The 17,517-nt window shown below is 40.1% G+C and overlaps 1 protein-coding gene across 18 annotated transcripts in view; it reads left to right on the top strand.

Moving 5' to 3' along the window:
- Positions 1 to 16,645, top strand: part of SOX6 (SRY (sex determining region Y)-box 6) — a 384,360-nt gene extending 367,715 nt beyond the window's left edge. For all 18 annotated transcript variants that reach the window (XM_014530922.1, XM_014530923.1, XM_014530916.1 and 15 more), the window contains 2 exons: positions 895 to 1,111; positions 12,576 to 16,645. In XM_014530922.1, the coding sequence (XP_014386408.1) occupies positions 895 to 1,111; positions 12,576 to 12,879 (521 nt within the window). In that variant the 3' untranslated portion in view covers positions 12,880 to 16,645. The remainder of the gene's footprint in view (positions 1 to 894; positions 1,112 to 12,575) is intronic.
- Positions 16,646 to 17,517: the final 872 nt, after the last annotated feature.

Raw genomic sequence — 17,517 nt, 5'->3', positions numbered from 1 at the left:
AAGCAGACCAGGATATTGCTGGCTACAGAGAATATTTGTACAACTTTTACATTTGTTTATGTATGAAAAATCTCCACTGAAGAATAGCTCCCATCCAGTCAGCACAGCTGTTACCGCTTTATTTGCCAGCGAGACACAAAAATGCAATTTGATACATGTAAAAAAACACATCCCTTCTTCATCAAGTGTTTAGATAATTCTTTATAAACAATATTAGAGGAGTGAATACTTTTGCTTCTTCCTGTATAAACCATATTAAAAATTTTTGTACTTTCATTGGGACAGCTTTGAATGGACGTTTATAGTACTTGAAAATGGTGTATATAATCCCAATGGTACCTTCCGGCTGCAAAACTATCACTTCTTAAGTAGAGTTGAGGCTTTTTTATTACCCTAGGCCAGGGGAGACGGTGTGCACAGGAGGTTATGGTATATGGAGGGATAGCCTATCTGCTGACATCAAATGATCGCTTTGCTGGAGATGCTTGGAGTGAGAGAGAGGTTTGAGTTTTGGACCCAAGAATGTTTCTCCTGAGAGCCCTGTCACACTGAAAGGAGGCAAGATTAGGTGTGTAACCCTCTGGAGAGAGAGGGGCAGATGGGAGGGGGAGAGACTTTGATGTGGGAGATGACCTTTAAACAGCGAAGACATGTTTTAAAACAATGCACTTATTGTAACACCATCTTTAAGTTACTTTAAGTTATTGAGGGAAATAATATAATGTATCAAATAAAATTATTCTTTGCTCTATAGTCTAGCAGGCTAGCTGTGCGGCTCAGGGGTATGTGGTACTAGGGGCCAGTCAGAGCACAGATGGGAGGTATGCCTAGTTGTATTTGCCAGGAATATGTTACCTTCACCATTTGGGCACTTAAGGTTATTTTTATGTCCAGGGTCTCGCTGGAAATCCATGTCCAACCAAGAGAAGCAACCTTATTATGAAGAGCAGGCCCGGCTAAGCAAAATCCACTTAGAGAAGTACCCGAACTATAAATACAAACCTCGACCGAAACGCACCTGCATTGTTGACGGCAAAAAGCTCCGGATTGGGGAGTATAAGCAACTGATGAGGTCTCGGAGACAGGAGATGAGGCAGTTCTTTACTGTGGGGTAAGTGCTCCTGAACGTAGCCACCTGGGCTTTCCCTTCCCAGCAAGAAACCGCAGGATGGCTACCCGGCAGCCTGTTTGGGATGGAGGTTAGGGGAGGGAGGAGGCTGTGACCTATCGAAGGGGCTTGACTGTGGTCACCTTCATAGTGTCGCAGGCACACAGCCTTCAGCATGGCTCCTGCTCACATCCAGACCTGCGGCAGGTCACTGCCAACCCATCGCCTCTGTCGTTGTCTCCCCAGCTAACATAAGACGCTTGGTGCCCACACACAAAGTTCCTGGTAGTGTATCTGAGCAGACACTTGGGATGAGAAAATAAAAACTGAACGTAAGAAATCCCCAGAAGCTTTCCAACTTCTCTGGGTGGTGCTTCTGACTCTAATCACAATAGTCTGCTTTTGTTGTGGGATCCACCACAAGATAATTGGCCTTGACATTGGTTAGAGGACCTCATTTCTGGCATAAGATCCAGAACTCCTGTTGCAGTAAATTATTCTGTGGTGGAAACAGTAACAATGTGGATTTTCTTGCTTAAATCAAAAACTAGACATGTTTTTGATATCTTCAAGTCTGATTTCATGTCATTTTGTTTAAAAATTAGGTAATAGATTTCTGGTATAAATTTCGACTTGGCTGACTGGCTGTCTGCATTCAGAAGAGGCCCCTGTAACCACAGTAGTCAGGATAAGTGGGGATGCAGATGCCTGTAGGTCCCAGCACAGCCAGACCCAGAAGTACAGGACGGGGGGGAGGGAGAGTGCGGGGAAGGGGGAGGCTTTCTGGAGGTACCGGCGAGGCAGCTGGAATCAGATTGGGAAGACACTTGGGAAAGAATTTGCGAGAGAAAAGTAGAGTAAGTAAAGAGGAAGCTGTATTCACTGTTAACTGGACAGAGAATTGAGGAGCTGTGCAATGCCAGGGAAATAAGAAGAAAAGAGATACCTGGAAAGATAAGTAAAGAGCTTGTTAGTTTTAACGACACTCAAAAAATAACCTCATAGAACAAAAAGTTGGTTTTAGAATCCTGTATTTAAAGCATAAAATTAATTTGAAATAGTAAACAATAAAAATAACAACAAAAGAGCCAATGAAAGCAGTCTAGGCATGATTCTAGATAGTGTGCTAGAGTGCTCTGGGAGGAGCCTGGGCTTTGGAGTTGGTGAGATTCAAACCAACTGTGCCACCCACTTGGGCAGTGATTTAACTTCTCTAACCTTCTGTTTTCTCGTGTGTGAAATGAAACAACAGTACCTATCTCATATGCTTGTTGAAAGGATTCAATGAGGCAGTGCTTTTAAAAGTACTTTATATAGTGCTTACTTAGTACAATACCAATAAAGGTGAATTTCTATCATCATTACTATTAAATATGGATTTACGATCACAGTAAAACTATACATTACATCACACTCGATAATCAGTGAATTTCTTTCCACTGCAGAACCTTTTCCACTAAAGAGGGGTTTAAGCCACTGTGTTATGTCAGGATTCTAATCTAGTAACAGATGAAGACATGCAAGACAGGATTGTCAGATTCTCCTATATTATAAATGTTTGCATTTTTTTAAAATAATGCTTTTAACGCCAAAAGTACAATGCGGTGTAATTGATCTGTTCACATGCTAACTAGAGGATTTATGAAAAATAGCAATTCATAGTGCACTTTAGGAAGTATAGTCATATGCAACACAACACAAATTTAAGACCCTGTGATTCGTGTTTTCTTTTAATCCTGTCAGTGTATCTCTGAGACTGTACATAATCTCTTTTGAACAGAGAATCAAAAGTTTAAGTTCGAGACCCTTTGTGATTCCCACCCTTCTCTCAGTCATATCCCTGTGTGTCTAGCAATACATAACGAGTCTCTTTCACCATTGTCTGGGAGGCTGTCAAAAGTTCGTTTTAGTTCCCTGGTACTTACTTGAAAATCTGAGATGCAGTAATCCTGCTTAATTTAGTTCCCTTTACCAAAGGGTACACTGAAACAGCTCTGGATCAGAATATCTGAACACATAACAATGCTTGTAAAATAACCAAGCTAAAACATACCATTCATTGTCTACTATATATTGTGTAGTTGTTATAGATAGACAAATCACATGGTCCTCTAAATAAGAGAAAGACATAGTGGCTTCTGGTGGTTCTATGGCTGCTGAAAGGGGAGAGAGAACAAAGGTTTAAATCCCTATCTCTGCCTGTGTTGTGCCAAATGACTGAGGAATTGTCCTTACCCCATTGCCTCAGAATAAGCCTGTGAGCCCTATTTTGGCACAGTCATGAGTATGGCTGTGCTATTTGAGGAAGAGCTCCTAGAAGCTAGAGAAACTAAGATCGTTGGCTGTGGTGTGCGGTGGCATAAAAGAAGCTTTAAAATATAGAGAGTAAGGATCCTGATTTGGGTCATGGGGGAGGTTCTTTATGGAAGCATCATTTTAGCCTGGGGATGAGCTATAGATGTGCAAGCAATGACCAGTGGATATCACATTCTTTAATCCTCAATGCTGAATATTTGCTTCTGCCAAGCTTGGTCATACTTACTACATAAAGCCAGGTATTATTTCCACTTAAAGAACTGTATTCTCTTTTAGGTAGTTGTATTTGATAGATTATTCACTCCCTGGGGTTCAGCTTTGGAAATTGGTCTTCATTAGATGTGACGTTCTTACAAAAGGGAAAAACAAACAAGAAATTGAAACATTGCTATTGACTTATTGAGGGAATGGGTAAGATCAATATTTATTGCTGATTTTGAAAAAACATGCATAACTTTCAAGCCAATAAAATTTTGTTCAACGTGGTCATGCATTTTACTGATGATACAAATAGAAGGTCAGAGAGTTAGGTTGTTTTTTCACTTAGCTGTTAAGCAATGAATTTATTAATAATATGAAATGGAGTAAAGCTAGCTCTTGGATTTAATACCCTTGATTGACAGGTTAAGTATCAGAATTTTGTAATAATTCTGATAAGAGCACTGTTAATGTTGAAATAATATTCATTAGGGTACATATAGTTACAATGCTGTCTTTTCCCAAAGAACTATGGCCAAATGTACCTCCATTTGAAAATCATTCAATAATTTACCATGAACTAATAGAGGATTATGTAGATATTATAAGATATTCAATTTGAGGCTATTTTTGAATAATAATATTGGTAAATTATTGACTACTTATCACATGTGATATACTATGCTCAGGGATTATACAGACCATTGCAAATACAACAGATTTACAAAATCCTCACAATGGAGTTGGAAAACATGATGTTCAGAGATGTTAAATAATTTGTCCAAGGCCACACAGCTAGTAAATTGCAGAGTTAAGATTTAAACCAGGCATATGTGAATGTGAAACATATGTCCTTTTCACCATTACACATACCTCGCAATTAGAGCCTACAAATTGTTTAGAGGTTGTATGTATAGTGGTTAAGAACATCAATTCTGGAGCCAGACTATTGCAGCTCAAATACTAGATGTGCTTCTTCCTGGCTCCAGAAACTAATGCAGAGTGATCTTTATGCCTCTGAACTCTCCACTTGCCAAACTTACTTAAACTCTGTATCTCAGTTTGCCATGTATAGAATGGTGATGACAATTTTACCTACAACATGGGACCCTTCTGAAGACTGAAGAACTAAGTATATCTAAAGTGCTTAGAACAGTTTCTGTCAGAGAGTAAGCCCCAAATTAGAGTAAACATAATTATTCTAGAAAAATAATTCTATGCGCCAGGTATATATTTTATAATATAAAGAATTTCAGTCTACTGCCTTATGCTATATGCAATTTGAACATTTACCCTTTTGACCTTAATTCTAAAGAGGTCTAATCAAACCTATAAGAGACTTATAAATATAATTGATTAGCATAGATAAGCCATACTTATTTTCAGTGTTGGTCTTCTGCAAAGAAAGCTGGATTAGAATAAGTAAGGTAGAAAGATTGCTTTTATTTCCACTCCTTTATGCACTATCAACTATAGAGATGTATAATGTGCGGGTTTATCTCCTAATGAAACAGACTTGGTTGCCTTCATTTATAGATGCTGTAAAGGACTGAAGGTTCAGCAAACAAGAGAGCTTTGCCAAAATAAGTATGTAGTTCCTTCTCAATTGGCAAAGCTAGGCTATACTCTAGAAATATTCTGGTGATTTGGAAACCATGCAACTATGCTGGATTTTATCAGGGTCAGCTTGGACTCTCTTAGGGTCAGCTTATATTCGTTACCTAGGCTGGGATGTGAGCGTTTTTAGCCATCTCTGCTCATATAAGTTGCATGAGCTGCATGTGTATACTTTTACAAACATCTGCAACTTTGGTTTTGATGTGCACATTCATTATTTGTAAAGCTTCCAATACTTACCTGCTATTCCTGTTTGTGAAATTTGCAGTGTTTGAATTTTGACTTTGCAATTGATCTGTAAAGGAAGGAAAAATGCTTTTTAGGAAAGTAATTTCCAATAGACAAAGCTTGAGCATACTGGCTGGATTTTCCATTTTGCTAATTGATTAGTCAGTCAATTGGTAAGGGCCTATTTGAAACTAGCACTGTGCCAAGCACTGTACTAAATTGATATAATACATGAGGCATTAATTCTGTGAGCTTTCAGAGAATGCTATAGATAGATAAGCCAGACACATACATGAATAGATGAGCAAATAATAATTGTTATACGCACACACAAAATATATATTGCATAGTGCTACACATAATGTATAATGAATTACAAATTTTTATAGAAATAGCAAGTATAGCTCAGAGGAGGAGAGATTACTATACATTAGGGCCAACTATGGGTCATCCTTGAGGAAGAGGGCTTGAGGTTTGGGTAGGGTCAGCCTGGTAGAAAATAGGGATAAAGATTTATATTTAATGTGAAGGAGAATATGAATGCATGGGATGGGGGAATATGGAAATATTCAATAATAAAGAAGGAAGCTAGGAATTTCCCTGGCAGTAAGATAAGTAAAGACAACTAAGATAGATAGGGTGGAGCAATATTTTGGAAAACCTTGAAATCTAGGCATCTTCAACTATAAATAGCTACGTTCACATAATTTTTTAGTCTCTTTTTATAACAACAATGAGATAGAAAGACCATTGTGACAGTTGGCTTATGCTTTTGCAACCATAGAATCAGTGGAAACTTGGAAGAGGTCTCAGAAGTCGTATAGTTCAAGCAGCCAGCCATTGTAGGAATCCACTCTGAGTTCAGCTCAAACTCTTTGGGACCAGAGAACTCACCGCTTCCCAAAGGAACTAGTGTCTGTGGAATATCTCCTAATGCTAGAAAGTTCTTTTCTTTTACCTGAGTCTTAATCTGCCTTTTGGCTACTTTGTAGGTTAGTTCTATTCCTTTTCTTTGTTCTCTTCTAGAACAGATCTTTTCCTTAGGAACACAATCATTCAAGCATCTAAAGATGGTTATATTCACATCCCTTCTTCAGCACCTTCTCTTCCATATATCTAGTCTCATTACATGTTATCTTTTCTACATTAGGTTAGCCAGTTTTTTCATTTGTTTTCCCTCTCATTCACTAGCCCATTCATTCATTCATTCCATGTATTCAGAAGATTTTTATTGAGCACCTCCTAGGTTTCAGGTATTATCTAAGCCAGCCGTGGGCAAACTACGGCCCGCGGGCCGGATCTGGCCCGTTTGAAATGAATAAAACTAAAAAAAAAAAAAAAGACCGTATCCTTTTATGTAATGTTATTTACTTTGAATTTATATTAGTTCACACAAACACTCCATCCATGCTTTTGTTCCGGCCCTCCGGTCCAGTTTAAGAACCCATTGTGGCCCTCGAGTCAAAAAGTTTGCCCACCCCTGATCTAAGCTCTGAAGCTATATCAGTGAAAATGCCCATCCTCATGAAGCTTTCATTCTAGTGGGAGAAGTCAGACAATCAATCAACAAATGAATAAATAAATAACAGATAGTAATAAGTATCTTAGAACAAGGTAAAGTAGGAAAAGGGGTAGGGTGTTTCAAACTGTAGAGTGCAATGTTAGACAGAGTGGCTACAGCAAACCTCACTGATAAGATAAAACTTGAACAAAGACCTGAGGAGGTGAGGGAGCAAGCTGTGTAGATATCTGTGAGAAGAACTGGACAGAGAAAGCGGCAGCTGCGAAGGTCTTGAAGAAAGGCTGTGATTGGCTTGTTTAGGAAATAATGAGGCCAGAGTGATAGGAGCTGAATGAATAGGTGAGAAGAATAATAGATGTCAGAGAGGTAATAGGGGCCCAAATTGTGAAAGGACTTTTTGGCCATTGTGAAGATACTTAATTTGCCTCTGAGTGTGATGGAAAGGCACTGAAGGGTTATATTCAGAAGAGTACTATGATCTGACTCAGGCTTAAAAAAGATCACTCTATCTACTGCATTTAGTATTGTCTGAAGGGCCATGGCCTGAAATGGCCAGGCTCTTACAACAAACCAGATTAGAGTTGATGGTGGCTTGGACCAGGTTTATAGGGGTGAAGATGGCAAGAAGTGGAGAGATTCTGAATATATTACTGAGAGTGGACTGATAGGATTTGCTGATGAATTGCATATAGGTTTGAGAGAAATATGATGACCAAGGATTGGCCTGAGCAAACAGATAGCTGAAGTTACCATTAACAAAGATCAGAAAGGCCATGAGATCAGATATTTGGAAGCATGATCAGGAGTTTAGTTTTATACCTATAAGGTTGAGATGGCATTTTGATATCCAATAATAAAAATAATAATAATAATAATAAGTTTTACATATAAAACACTGGCATTTAGGAATATAGTGCTTACTATAGATATAAATTTGAGAGTTGTCAGCACACATAGTATTTAAAGCTATAGAATTGCACAAGATCACCAAGAAAATGAATTTAGACTGAAAAGAGAAGAGGTTTAAGGATTGAGTCCATGGGTACTTCAGTGTTGAGATGTCAGCAAGATGAGGATGATGCATCAAAGATTAGATGGAGCAGCTAATGAGACAGGAAGAAGACTGGGACGGTAGTCTTGGAAGACAAGTGAATAAAGTATTTCAGCAAAGAGAAAAGTGATTCACTGTATCATATGCTGCTCATGGCATAAGTCAAGTAAGGTGACTTTTGAATTTAACAGTGTAATGTGCCGAGCTGGCATGGCCATAGGTGAACCTGAGCTCAGGTCCTTGTTCCCCATACTCAAGCCCCACGTTGGGCGCCATATGTGCTGCGCCAGCACAGCCAGGTTTGGTGAGCCTGAGAGGAGGTGGTGAAAGATTGAGAAAAGACAGACAAAAGAAGAAAGCTGGACATGGGTGGGGCACTGTCCTCTCTGATGGAGAGCTAGTGACAGTACCATGGCCTGTAACTGAGTCTTTATTTTATAGCCAGATTCTACGAGGCAAAGTGAGGGCATGGTCAAGATGTTTACCATGTTCTTGTGGGTTTCGAATCTACTCAATTACATGCACCTGATCAAGCTTTGTTTACTTGCTGCACCTCTCGCAGCCCATATCACTTAGCCACATGGGGCTACAGGTTCGGACCATAAGGTCAAGCTTACAACTATAGCCTTTGGCTGTAATTGTGCTGGGACTTGCACGTGGCTTTGCCATGAGAGGATCGTGTCCTTTCATTAGTCCCAGGCTTGAACCTGTCCAATCGCTGTAGCCGCTCTCCACAGTGTGATCGTTGGCAGTGTGACCTTTTCAAACTCTGTCTCAGTGGAGTATTGGGAGTGATAAAAGTGGCTTTAAGAAAGAATTGAGTAGAAGAAATGGAGAGAGTGAATATATACAGTCTTTTAAAGAGTTATGCTTAAAAGGGGATTAGAGAAACAGAGTAGTAGCTGAAAGGGGATGTCAGTCAAGAAACAGTGTTTGGGTTTTTTGTTTGTTTGTTTTAAAGCAGGGGAGATTATGGCATGTTTACGTGCTAATAGGAATGATCCAGGAAAGGTGGAAAATTGATAATGTGGGGAGAGACAGCTGCTGGAAAGAGGTCTCTAGAACAAGAGCAGATAGATTCAGTGCACAAGCACATTGGATTATGAATTGATCCCAAATACAGGAAGGCATGAAGAGAATTAGGGGCATAGACAGGTAGCAGATAATGTGATGACGGGAGCTTGTGAAAAGTTCCTTCTGATTACTTCTAATTTTCCCGTGAAATGGAAAGCTAAATCAACTGAGAGTAGGGATGGGGAGGAGAAGTTAAGAAGGTATGAAACCATTATCTAGCAGAGTAGAAGAAAGAGTGCAAAATGATGGCTGAACAGCACCAGAGGTCAAGGTCAAGTTCATGCTCATGAACTTAGAGACTAGTAAGCATGGCAGTGTGCTTTCCCAGCCAAGTTCCGCTGAGTGGTGTAGTCACAGAGTTGCCAGAGAGTGAAAGTTTTCCCAGGTAAGAATGTAGAAAGTATCTGTGTGATAGAGAGACTAATTGCAGCACTTATATTGGGTAAAGAATAAATAAATATCAAATAGTAATAAGTATGGTGAGGACACAATGGGAGGGAGGGACAATGAGCATTGATTAAAGGTTCAAGAAATTGTAGATCCTTGAGGGGCGGGAGAATTGTTGAACTGGGGAGTAGAGGAAGAAACTGGAAAGATGCGGTGGTCAGAGAGTGGGATGTTTAAAATTGAGGTCAAGGAGAGGTTGTAGTTGGAAATGACAAGGTCTGCCTTATGACATGAGAGTGAGCAACTGATACAGGGAGGGGGCCAGATCATCAGAGTGTAGAGAAGTTCAAGAAACTGAGACAGCAATGTGTCAGAATGATCATCTGTGTGGAGAGTAAGTCATCAAGAATTAGGCAGGAGTAATGTTGGAGAGAGGGCCACAGTGAACCAAGACCTGACATCTGTAAGGAATGAGGGCAATGGCCAGGCAGAAAGTAGATAGGTCAGTGGGTGACATCGTCTAGTATCACTCAACCACCCAAGCTTTTGAATATCATATGCATCTTGCTCCAGAAAATAAGCTGTACAGGTGTTTTATTTGTCTGTTGACTTGTTTTTAGTGACCCATTACCAACTTAATGTCCAAATACTGTTCAATATGTGAAACCCACTTAAAAGAATTTGATTCTGATTCAAATTGCTCAGTATCTTTCTGGTGTGTGAGCTTGCCTTTCTTGCCCCATGCTCAACATCCAGGAGAGCATTCATGACATAGGAAGCGCTCGCCTCCTGGCTGTGGGATTTGTGTGGCCTTGGACAAGCAACTTAAAATCCCTGAAACTTAATTGGTTACTTCATCTGTGAAGGAGGGCTTATTGTGAAGGCTAATTGTGAAGATTAAAGAAGATAACGTGAAAGCATTTAAGCATGGTCCCCAGCATAGGAGCTTAATTCAAATTTTATTTGGCAGAGCTAAAATTTGATATTTTGAGTTAAAAACACTGCAAAAAATGACCACCTAGTCTTGGTGAAAAGAAAATGTCCTTTGTGAAAATGAAGTGTGCTCTCCACTAGCTCATGTATGGTATGTAGTGTGTTTACAGATTAGCCCACCAAATTGGGAATTCTGTAAAATGGGTTTACTGTTGCAGTGAAAGATTTTTCTACACACTCATTATGTGATTAAGGCAAAATTATTTGTATTGCAATTATCCAAATTCAGTAAAATGTTTAATGAGGCATTCACTGCCTTGGACAGGTTGGCATAACAGTATATTCGTGTTTATTTGCCCAAAACTTAGGAAGCAGAAGTGTGCTGTTCTTAGAATGTGGTTCTTTAAGAGGGAAATCAGTATTTTATGAGATATTTCTAAACATAGATTTAGATTTCTCTATCATCTTCTCCTTCGGGCATTTAAAAATTCACCATGAGCATCACAGAGAGTGGATCAATAACAGGTGCTTAGTGTTAGTGGGATAACAACAGGATCGATAGGAATTGGGAATTTTTATGATACAGAAGCATGGTGCCTTGTATATCTATAAAGAAAAGAGTGATGGAATCTAAGTCACGTGACCTCAGTTCATAGGACTCTGCTGGTAGGCCTTGTTTTCTCCATCTGAAAAGTGAGCATAATAGTACCTCATGGGGCTGCCATGGTAATTGAATGAGGCAATAGATGAGAACAGATATTATATATATTATGTTAGTCAATGGTGAGGGATCATTATGATGCCTTCTAGGGAATGAAAGAGTTTGTTAAAGATAACATCATCAGATATCTCACAGAGTGATTCTAGGCCATTTTCATCATTTCTCCTCTGCTAGGATGGAAGGTACGCAGGCCTTTTTGAGAAAATTATGTTCCTCTGGACATGTTGAAGAATAGCTGGGAACCAAGCTAATTCATTGATTCAGGGTACTTTCTTTTGAGACTGAGGTGGACAGAAAGCTTCAATGATAATGTGGAGGGTCAATAAGAATCATTTAAGTGATGGACTGACCTGAAGCCATGAGTATTAGAAGGTGAAAGGACCTTCCACAACTCCCCTGACCCCAGCTTTTATAAATATATGGAAACTGAGGCTCAGAAAGGATAGTTACAGTAACGTTTTGAAATAAATTTAAATTATAATCACTGCACATTAAGATTGCGAAAACTTGGTGACTGTTGCATCCATGAGAATGATGTTTCAGCCGTAGCCTCTGAATGAGATTAATCCTTTTGACCTTTTATAGTGACTCAAGGACAATTGAGACAGAGAGCCATGTCTCCCTGCAGATTGAGAGACTGAGCTTTCTAAAGGGTCTGGTCGTTTATTTTAACTAGAGGAACATCGTGATGGAATGACCTGTTTTGACCAGGCCTTGGCCCCTGCTGGGTTCTAGGATGAGGCAGTCAATGTGTGTCATTCTGTTAAGTGGCAGAACTCTGACTGCTCTTCACTTCTGACTCCTCCAACCCCAGCCCCAGCCCAGGGGCTCTGGAATAATGACATCCAAGATCCTTCCTCAATTAGGAAAATAGAAGCTCCTTGAAAGATTTTCCCTACAAGTTCTGCCACAGAAGTAAATAGACATTTGCATGGATACTAAATCTATGCTTTGTTAAATCTGACTCTATGGGACCCACCAGATCCTTTTTCATCTTGATCTTTCCTCTGTACAGTTCTCAACTCCACTTAACAGTGTCATTATAATATGTCTCATGTCACCAGTCTACTTTTCTTAATGTTCTGGGAGAATCTTAAACAACAACCTCACATGTAACTTTATGGAATTGTTCCAGCTGTTACCCAAGCTTTGCCAAATTTGTGATGTTATAAGTACCCTGCTTTTATGTAGCAAAAACATCAATAAATCGCTCCATTGTATTGCTTAACCCCCAACTATTGCATCAGAGAGATTCGCAGGACTCCTCCAGGGAACACCTTTGTCACATTTTGTCATTTGCTTAGAATGTCAAACAGGGCCCTCTTTTAGCACACATGGGGGATGACTCTCAATGCCACACAGAAGAGCATATATATAAATATTTCCCCCTGTTTTATTTTACTTTTCTGAATCTATACAGGCAACAGCCTCAGATTCCAATCACCACAGGAACAGGTGTTGTGTATCCTGGTGCTATTACTATGGCAACGACCACACCATCACCTCAGATGACATCTGACTGCTCTAGCACCTCTGCCAGCCCAGAGCCCAGCCTCCCGGTCATCCAGAGCACTTATGGCATGAAGACAGATGGCGGAAGCCTAGCTGGAAATGAAATGATTAATGGAGAGGATGAAATGGAAATGTATGACGACTATGAAGATGATCCCAAATCAGACTATAGCAGCGAAAATGAAGCCCCAGAAGCTGTCAGTGCCAACTGAGGAGTATTTGTTTGCTGAATTAAAATACTCTGACATTTCATCTCCCCTTCCCCAACAAAAAGTTCTTAAAGAGCCCGCATGCATTTGTGGCTCCACAATTACATCAGCAGAATGGTCTTAATTATTTTGTAAAGTGTGAGACAGATTAAGTTTTCCCTGATTTTTCATGAACTTGAGTTTTTTGTCGTTATTGTTATTGTTGTTGTTGTTTTTTAAATTTAGGTGAAGACATATTAAATATGAGACACCAGGACTTGAAAACTTATCTCAACCCATAGCTGTCTTACAAGTCTTATATTTTTGTCTTACTTTTTTTTTTTCTTTTGGATGTTGATAAAGGTTTAAGTTACTGTTTTAGATGGGGTTAAACATTCTCACTCAGGTATGCTGTGCCGGCCTACAGGTTGTGAATGTGTTTTTATTCTGAATTACTTTAGAAAATAACTGAGGATTTCATTTTGTGAAACAGAACAAGTCCACGGCGTGTGCAGCTGCATGTAGAGCATATTCAAAAGGCCTCAGAATTCCATGTGTCCATGTGTAGAGTTAAACTTTGAATGTGCCAAACTTTTTCATCACTTTTGAATCTTAATATTTTGAAAAGTCTTAAAGGAGACACTGCAAAGTCTTAGACAATCTTTGGCATCTTAAAATAAAATAGCAAACCAGACATTTTTTTTTCCAGAAAAATGGTAAAGTACTCAGGAATCTGGAGACAAGATATTGAAAGGAATGAACAAGGTTGCCACAGTGCATGTACCCAATCGTGTTTGCCTCTTGACGTGCCATCAGTGTGTGACGTGTATATGACATGTGCACACCAGAGCGATCACCACACCAGATACCGACATGGTGGTCTCCTCTGCCCGAGACCACCTCTCACTACATCCATCATCCCTTTGCCTTTAACCCTGACATTCAGTCTTAACACATTTTTTCTTAAATAATTTATTCATTCCAGAATGTCAAGGGTCCACTTACTATTTATTTTTTAAAAAATTGTTGGTGGCATTAATTTAATAATTCTTGTTTTTCACCTTCCTTCCCCAAAGAACTTTTCAGCCCTTCCACCTCCTTCTCCTGCTAGATACGAAAGATGTACATAGTGATTTTGTCCCCAGAGCATCTGGAAGCATTTCTGAAACAAGGTACTATCAAATACCTTCGTGTTGTTTTTAAACATGAGTGTGTATCACGCTGCAGGGCTGTGTATTTGCATACAGGTGCAGAGTCTTACACTTCAACAGCTAGGCCCCTGAGGTTTGCTGTGACCCCGAGTCTCTTGCCAGAATTTCCCCCTAAGTCAGCTCAGCAGCAAGTGGTAGGATCTGCCTCCACGGCATTTGCCCTGAATGTCACTCAGCAGCAAGGGTCAGCAGCAAGGGTCAACGGTGGTGACTCCCAGCAGAGAAGTCCCGCAGCCAAACCTACAGCCCAAGGCTGGGGGCCATGGAGGAGGCCACAGTGACGCTGTCTCGGGCTGGCATCTTTACACTGAGTTGCCTTGTCCCATCTGGCCCATTTAGGGAGTTCTTTGCAAAATCCCCAGGATGCAAGAAGCCACGTGACAGCCTCTACGAAAAGATAGAGGCAGAGAGTCATGATACATCCAGAGGGTGAAAGAAAACCTTAGGGAAGGAGAAGGAGGGGAAATACATTCTCTACAGGGGATGTTTCCACTGTTAACTCTGGAAACAGATCACTCCTGGGGCAGCAGAGGAGTTCCTCAGGCTCATGTCCTCTGTCTGTGGCCTCCGTGTGAACAAGATTAACTACACTTGTCACACAAGGACTTTTTTGGAGATGTGCTGATGGGCTGGGAGGCAGTGAGGTTGGATTCCCCATCTCCTCCTCACAGGGATCTTGGCCTGATTGCCTATGGGGGAGGGGAGCCATCACCAGAGTGGTTCAGTGGGAGAATGTCTGCAGATGGGACAGTTCACCTCACAGGACAATCCAGAATCTGATCACCAGAACATAGGAACAGCCCCATCAGATTTCTTGAGCCATTTTTGTCACTTGGAAGAAAATAGTGTACCTTCATATTTATTTAAAGAGTGCTCAAGGCCATACCTAATAGCAATAACTAGCTCTAGCCACAATATACTGGCTACATCGTTAGCTGGGAGTGCTCTCCATAAGCTGATTAAGGTACTGATAGGAATATTTTGTTCTTAATATTGGTTGGGGATTGGAACTTTGTTTTTGTACATTTATTTCAAATGAGGAGGAGGTCATTTTTCTTTAAAAAATGAGTATTTATTATTGTCTTACTGATTTATTTTGAACGTATACCTCTCCTCCTCGTTCATCCTCATGTTTTTTTCTCATCCTCCTTGACTTTGCTTTGCCCTCTCCACTCCTTTTTTATTTTGTTGCATAGGTAGAGTGCTGTATGGCTAGCATTGTAATGTATGTAATTAATTTTGCACAGAGGCAAACATTTAGAATAGTAGGTTAATTTTGTTTGTTTTATGACCATGCCAAAATAATATTCTGGGCTGGTGGAGAACAAAGGACTGTTCTTTAGGACTGAAACTTGATTTCCATTGTAGTAAAACAAAACAAAACAAAACAAAACAAAAACAACAAAAAAACACACACACTCACAGATGTTGTTTCGTAAGTGTTATAAGCACTGGATATAAATGGTATTTTTTATCACTTCTGACTAATGTGAAACTGTTGTACGAAAACTACATGAACAAAAGTCATCTGTTTCGACTCGTGTGGGCTTGCCTCACAGTTGCCGGATTTGAGTCATTTTTATGTCTTGTTATTTCATTTATTTATGCAAAATACATGTGTGTATGAACACTTTGTTTTAGCTCCAGCTCTGCCCCAGCACTGGGGTTCAGTTACTTCTAGTCGTGCTCTCGAAAATGAAAGGCTATTCAGGAATGATCTGATTGTAAACACCCTTGCATTGGGTCAAACAGTGATGCTGTATTTGAATCTAAATTCTGCGCATAAGCAGTTTGTTCTATTTATTAGCCAAGTCTGGCTCTAAAAATCCTTAGAAATTAAGAATGACAATCATAGGGATCACTTCATTTTCTTTGCAGTGGGGCTTAAACAAAGTTTTTTATGACTTTACCATCTCATTTTAGATTTTTTTTCTAATTGTGTAAATATAACATAGAAATAGAATTTATTTTTGGTTCATGAGTACTTAGTGAGATATAAGTTATGTATTTCCTTTTTGTTCTCTATCCGTATGTGTTGGTCCAGACTAGAAGTTGAGGAGTCACTGCACCGTGTGGGGGTAATGGGTTACCAGCCACGGTGAGAGTGCAGCGTCCCACTGGCGCTGGGGCACGACAGCCCCTCACTCGGGCCTCATGCAGTTAGAACCCACTGTCCGCAGACTCAGACTTTGGCTTTTTTTCTCATAGAAAGTCGATGAATGGAGCATACCACATGTCCAGGGCAGCTGGGGGAGAGTCCGTTTGCTTTGTGAATCCACATCAATTGAGTAAGTTAACTCTGTGACCATTTATAGCAAGAAGCGTGAATGATGTTATAAAAGCAAAAATCTGCCCCTGAGATTGGTCATGAACTAAAGTCCCACCATGCCAATTAAAGGAAATATTATTAATAAACTCTTTTCAGTGCTTTTTATTTCATATTCAAATCAGAGATAAAAATGTTCGCCATTTTGGTAAAGAATTTACAGGATTAGGATTTTCCATGTCACTTAGAATAGGGACACTGGCAGACAATCCTAACCTAAAATTGGACCATAAAAAAATAGGAAGGAAGGAAAGAGAAAAAAAAAGAAAGAAAGAAAGAAAGAAAGAAAGAAAGAAAGAAAGAAAGAAAGAAAGAAAAGAAAGAAAGAAAGAAAGAAAGAAAGAAAGAAAGAAAGAAAGAAAGAGAAAGAAAAGAAAAAAGAAAGGAAAGAAAGAGGGAATGAGAACAAGCTAATCTGTGGACAGGAGCAGCAGGCTGGCAGTTTCTCTGTTTGACTGGCACATGTGATGCAGTATCTTTTCCAGAAGGTATGAGAGCTTTGTTGTTTTCACATGTACCCAGCTCAACCTTTTAGGAGCGCATCAGTTTGCTTCATTTGGTATTTGATACTCGCCAGCCTTGTCCTCAGGCCTGATTCTGTTTGCCAGGGTCCTGACACCGACTCGAAGGCCAAGTTCTAAATTCAGGTGTGGGCTCAGTGCTATTGAGCTTGTCAAAGCCTGGCCTCCCCTGAACATTGGCCCCACTGGAGCCTGGGTGTTTGAAAAGGGTGTGATCACCCCAGGGCTGAAATTAAAGGCTTCTTTCTTTTCCTCATGAAGCCCTGCCGCTTCTTCTTGGGAGCACACCCTCCAGAGCCAGGAGCACAGGCACTAGCTGAAAGCAGGGACTGTTTCGAGGAAGTCCATCTGCCCCCAGTAGGAAGGGAGGCTGGTCACTTGAACACCACAGCCCAGGCTGCTTATCTCAATTTACTGATGTTGCAAAGAGGTGACCTCTACTGACTCATTAGGGAAAGGAAAAAGAATCACTTAGTAGTTTTAAATCATACGAGAAGCCCTGTACCAAGTGCCAACAACTGCAAACAGTGCAGCTAGATGAATGTATTGGAATTATTTCTGGGTCTTCCTTTTTGATGAGAAAATAACAGAGTGGTTGCTGTAG

The sequence above is a fragment of the Myotis brandtii genome, unplaced genomic scaffold (assembly GCF_000412655.1).
Source record: "Myotis brandtii unplaced genomic scaffold, ASM41265v1 scaffold782, whole genome shotgun sequence".
Classification (NCBI taxonomy): Eukaryota; Metazoa; Chordata; class Mammalia; order Chiroptera; family Vespertilionidae; genus Myotis; species Myotis brandtii.
Note: the sequence above shows the minus strand (reverse complement) of the source record. Positions and strands in the feature narration are given on the sequence as shown.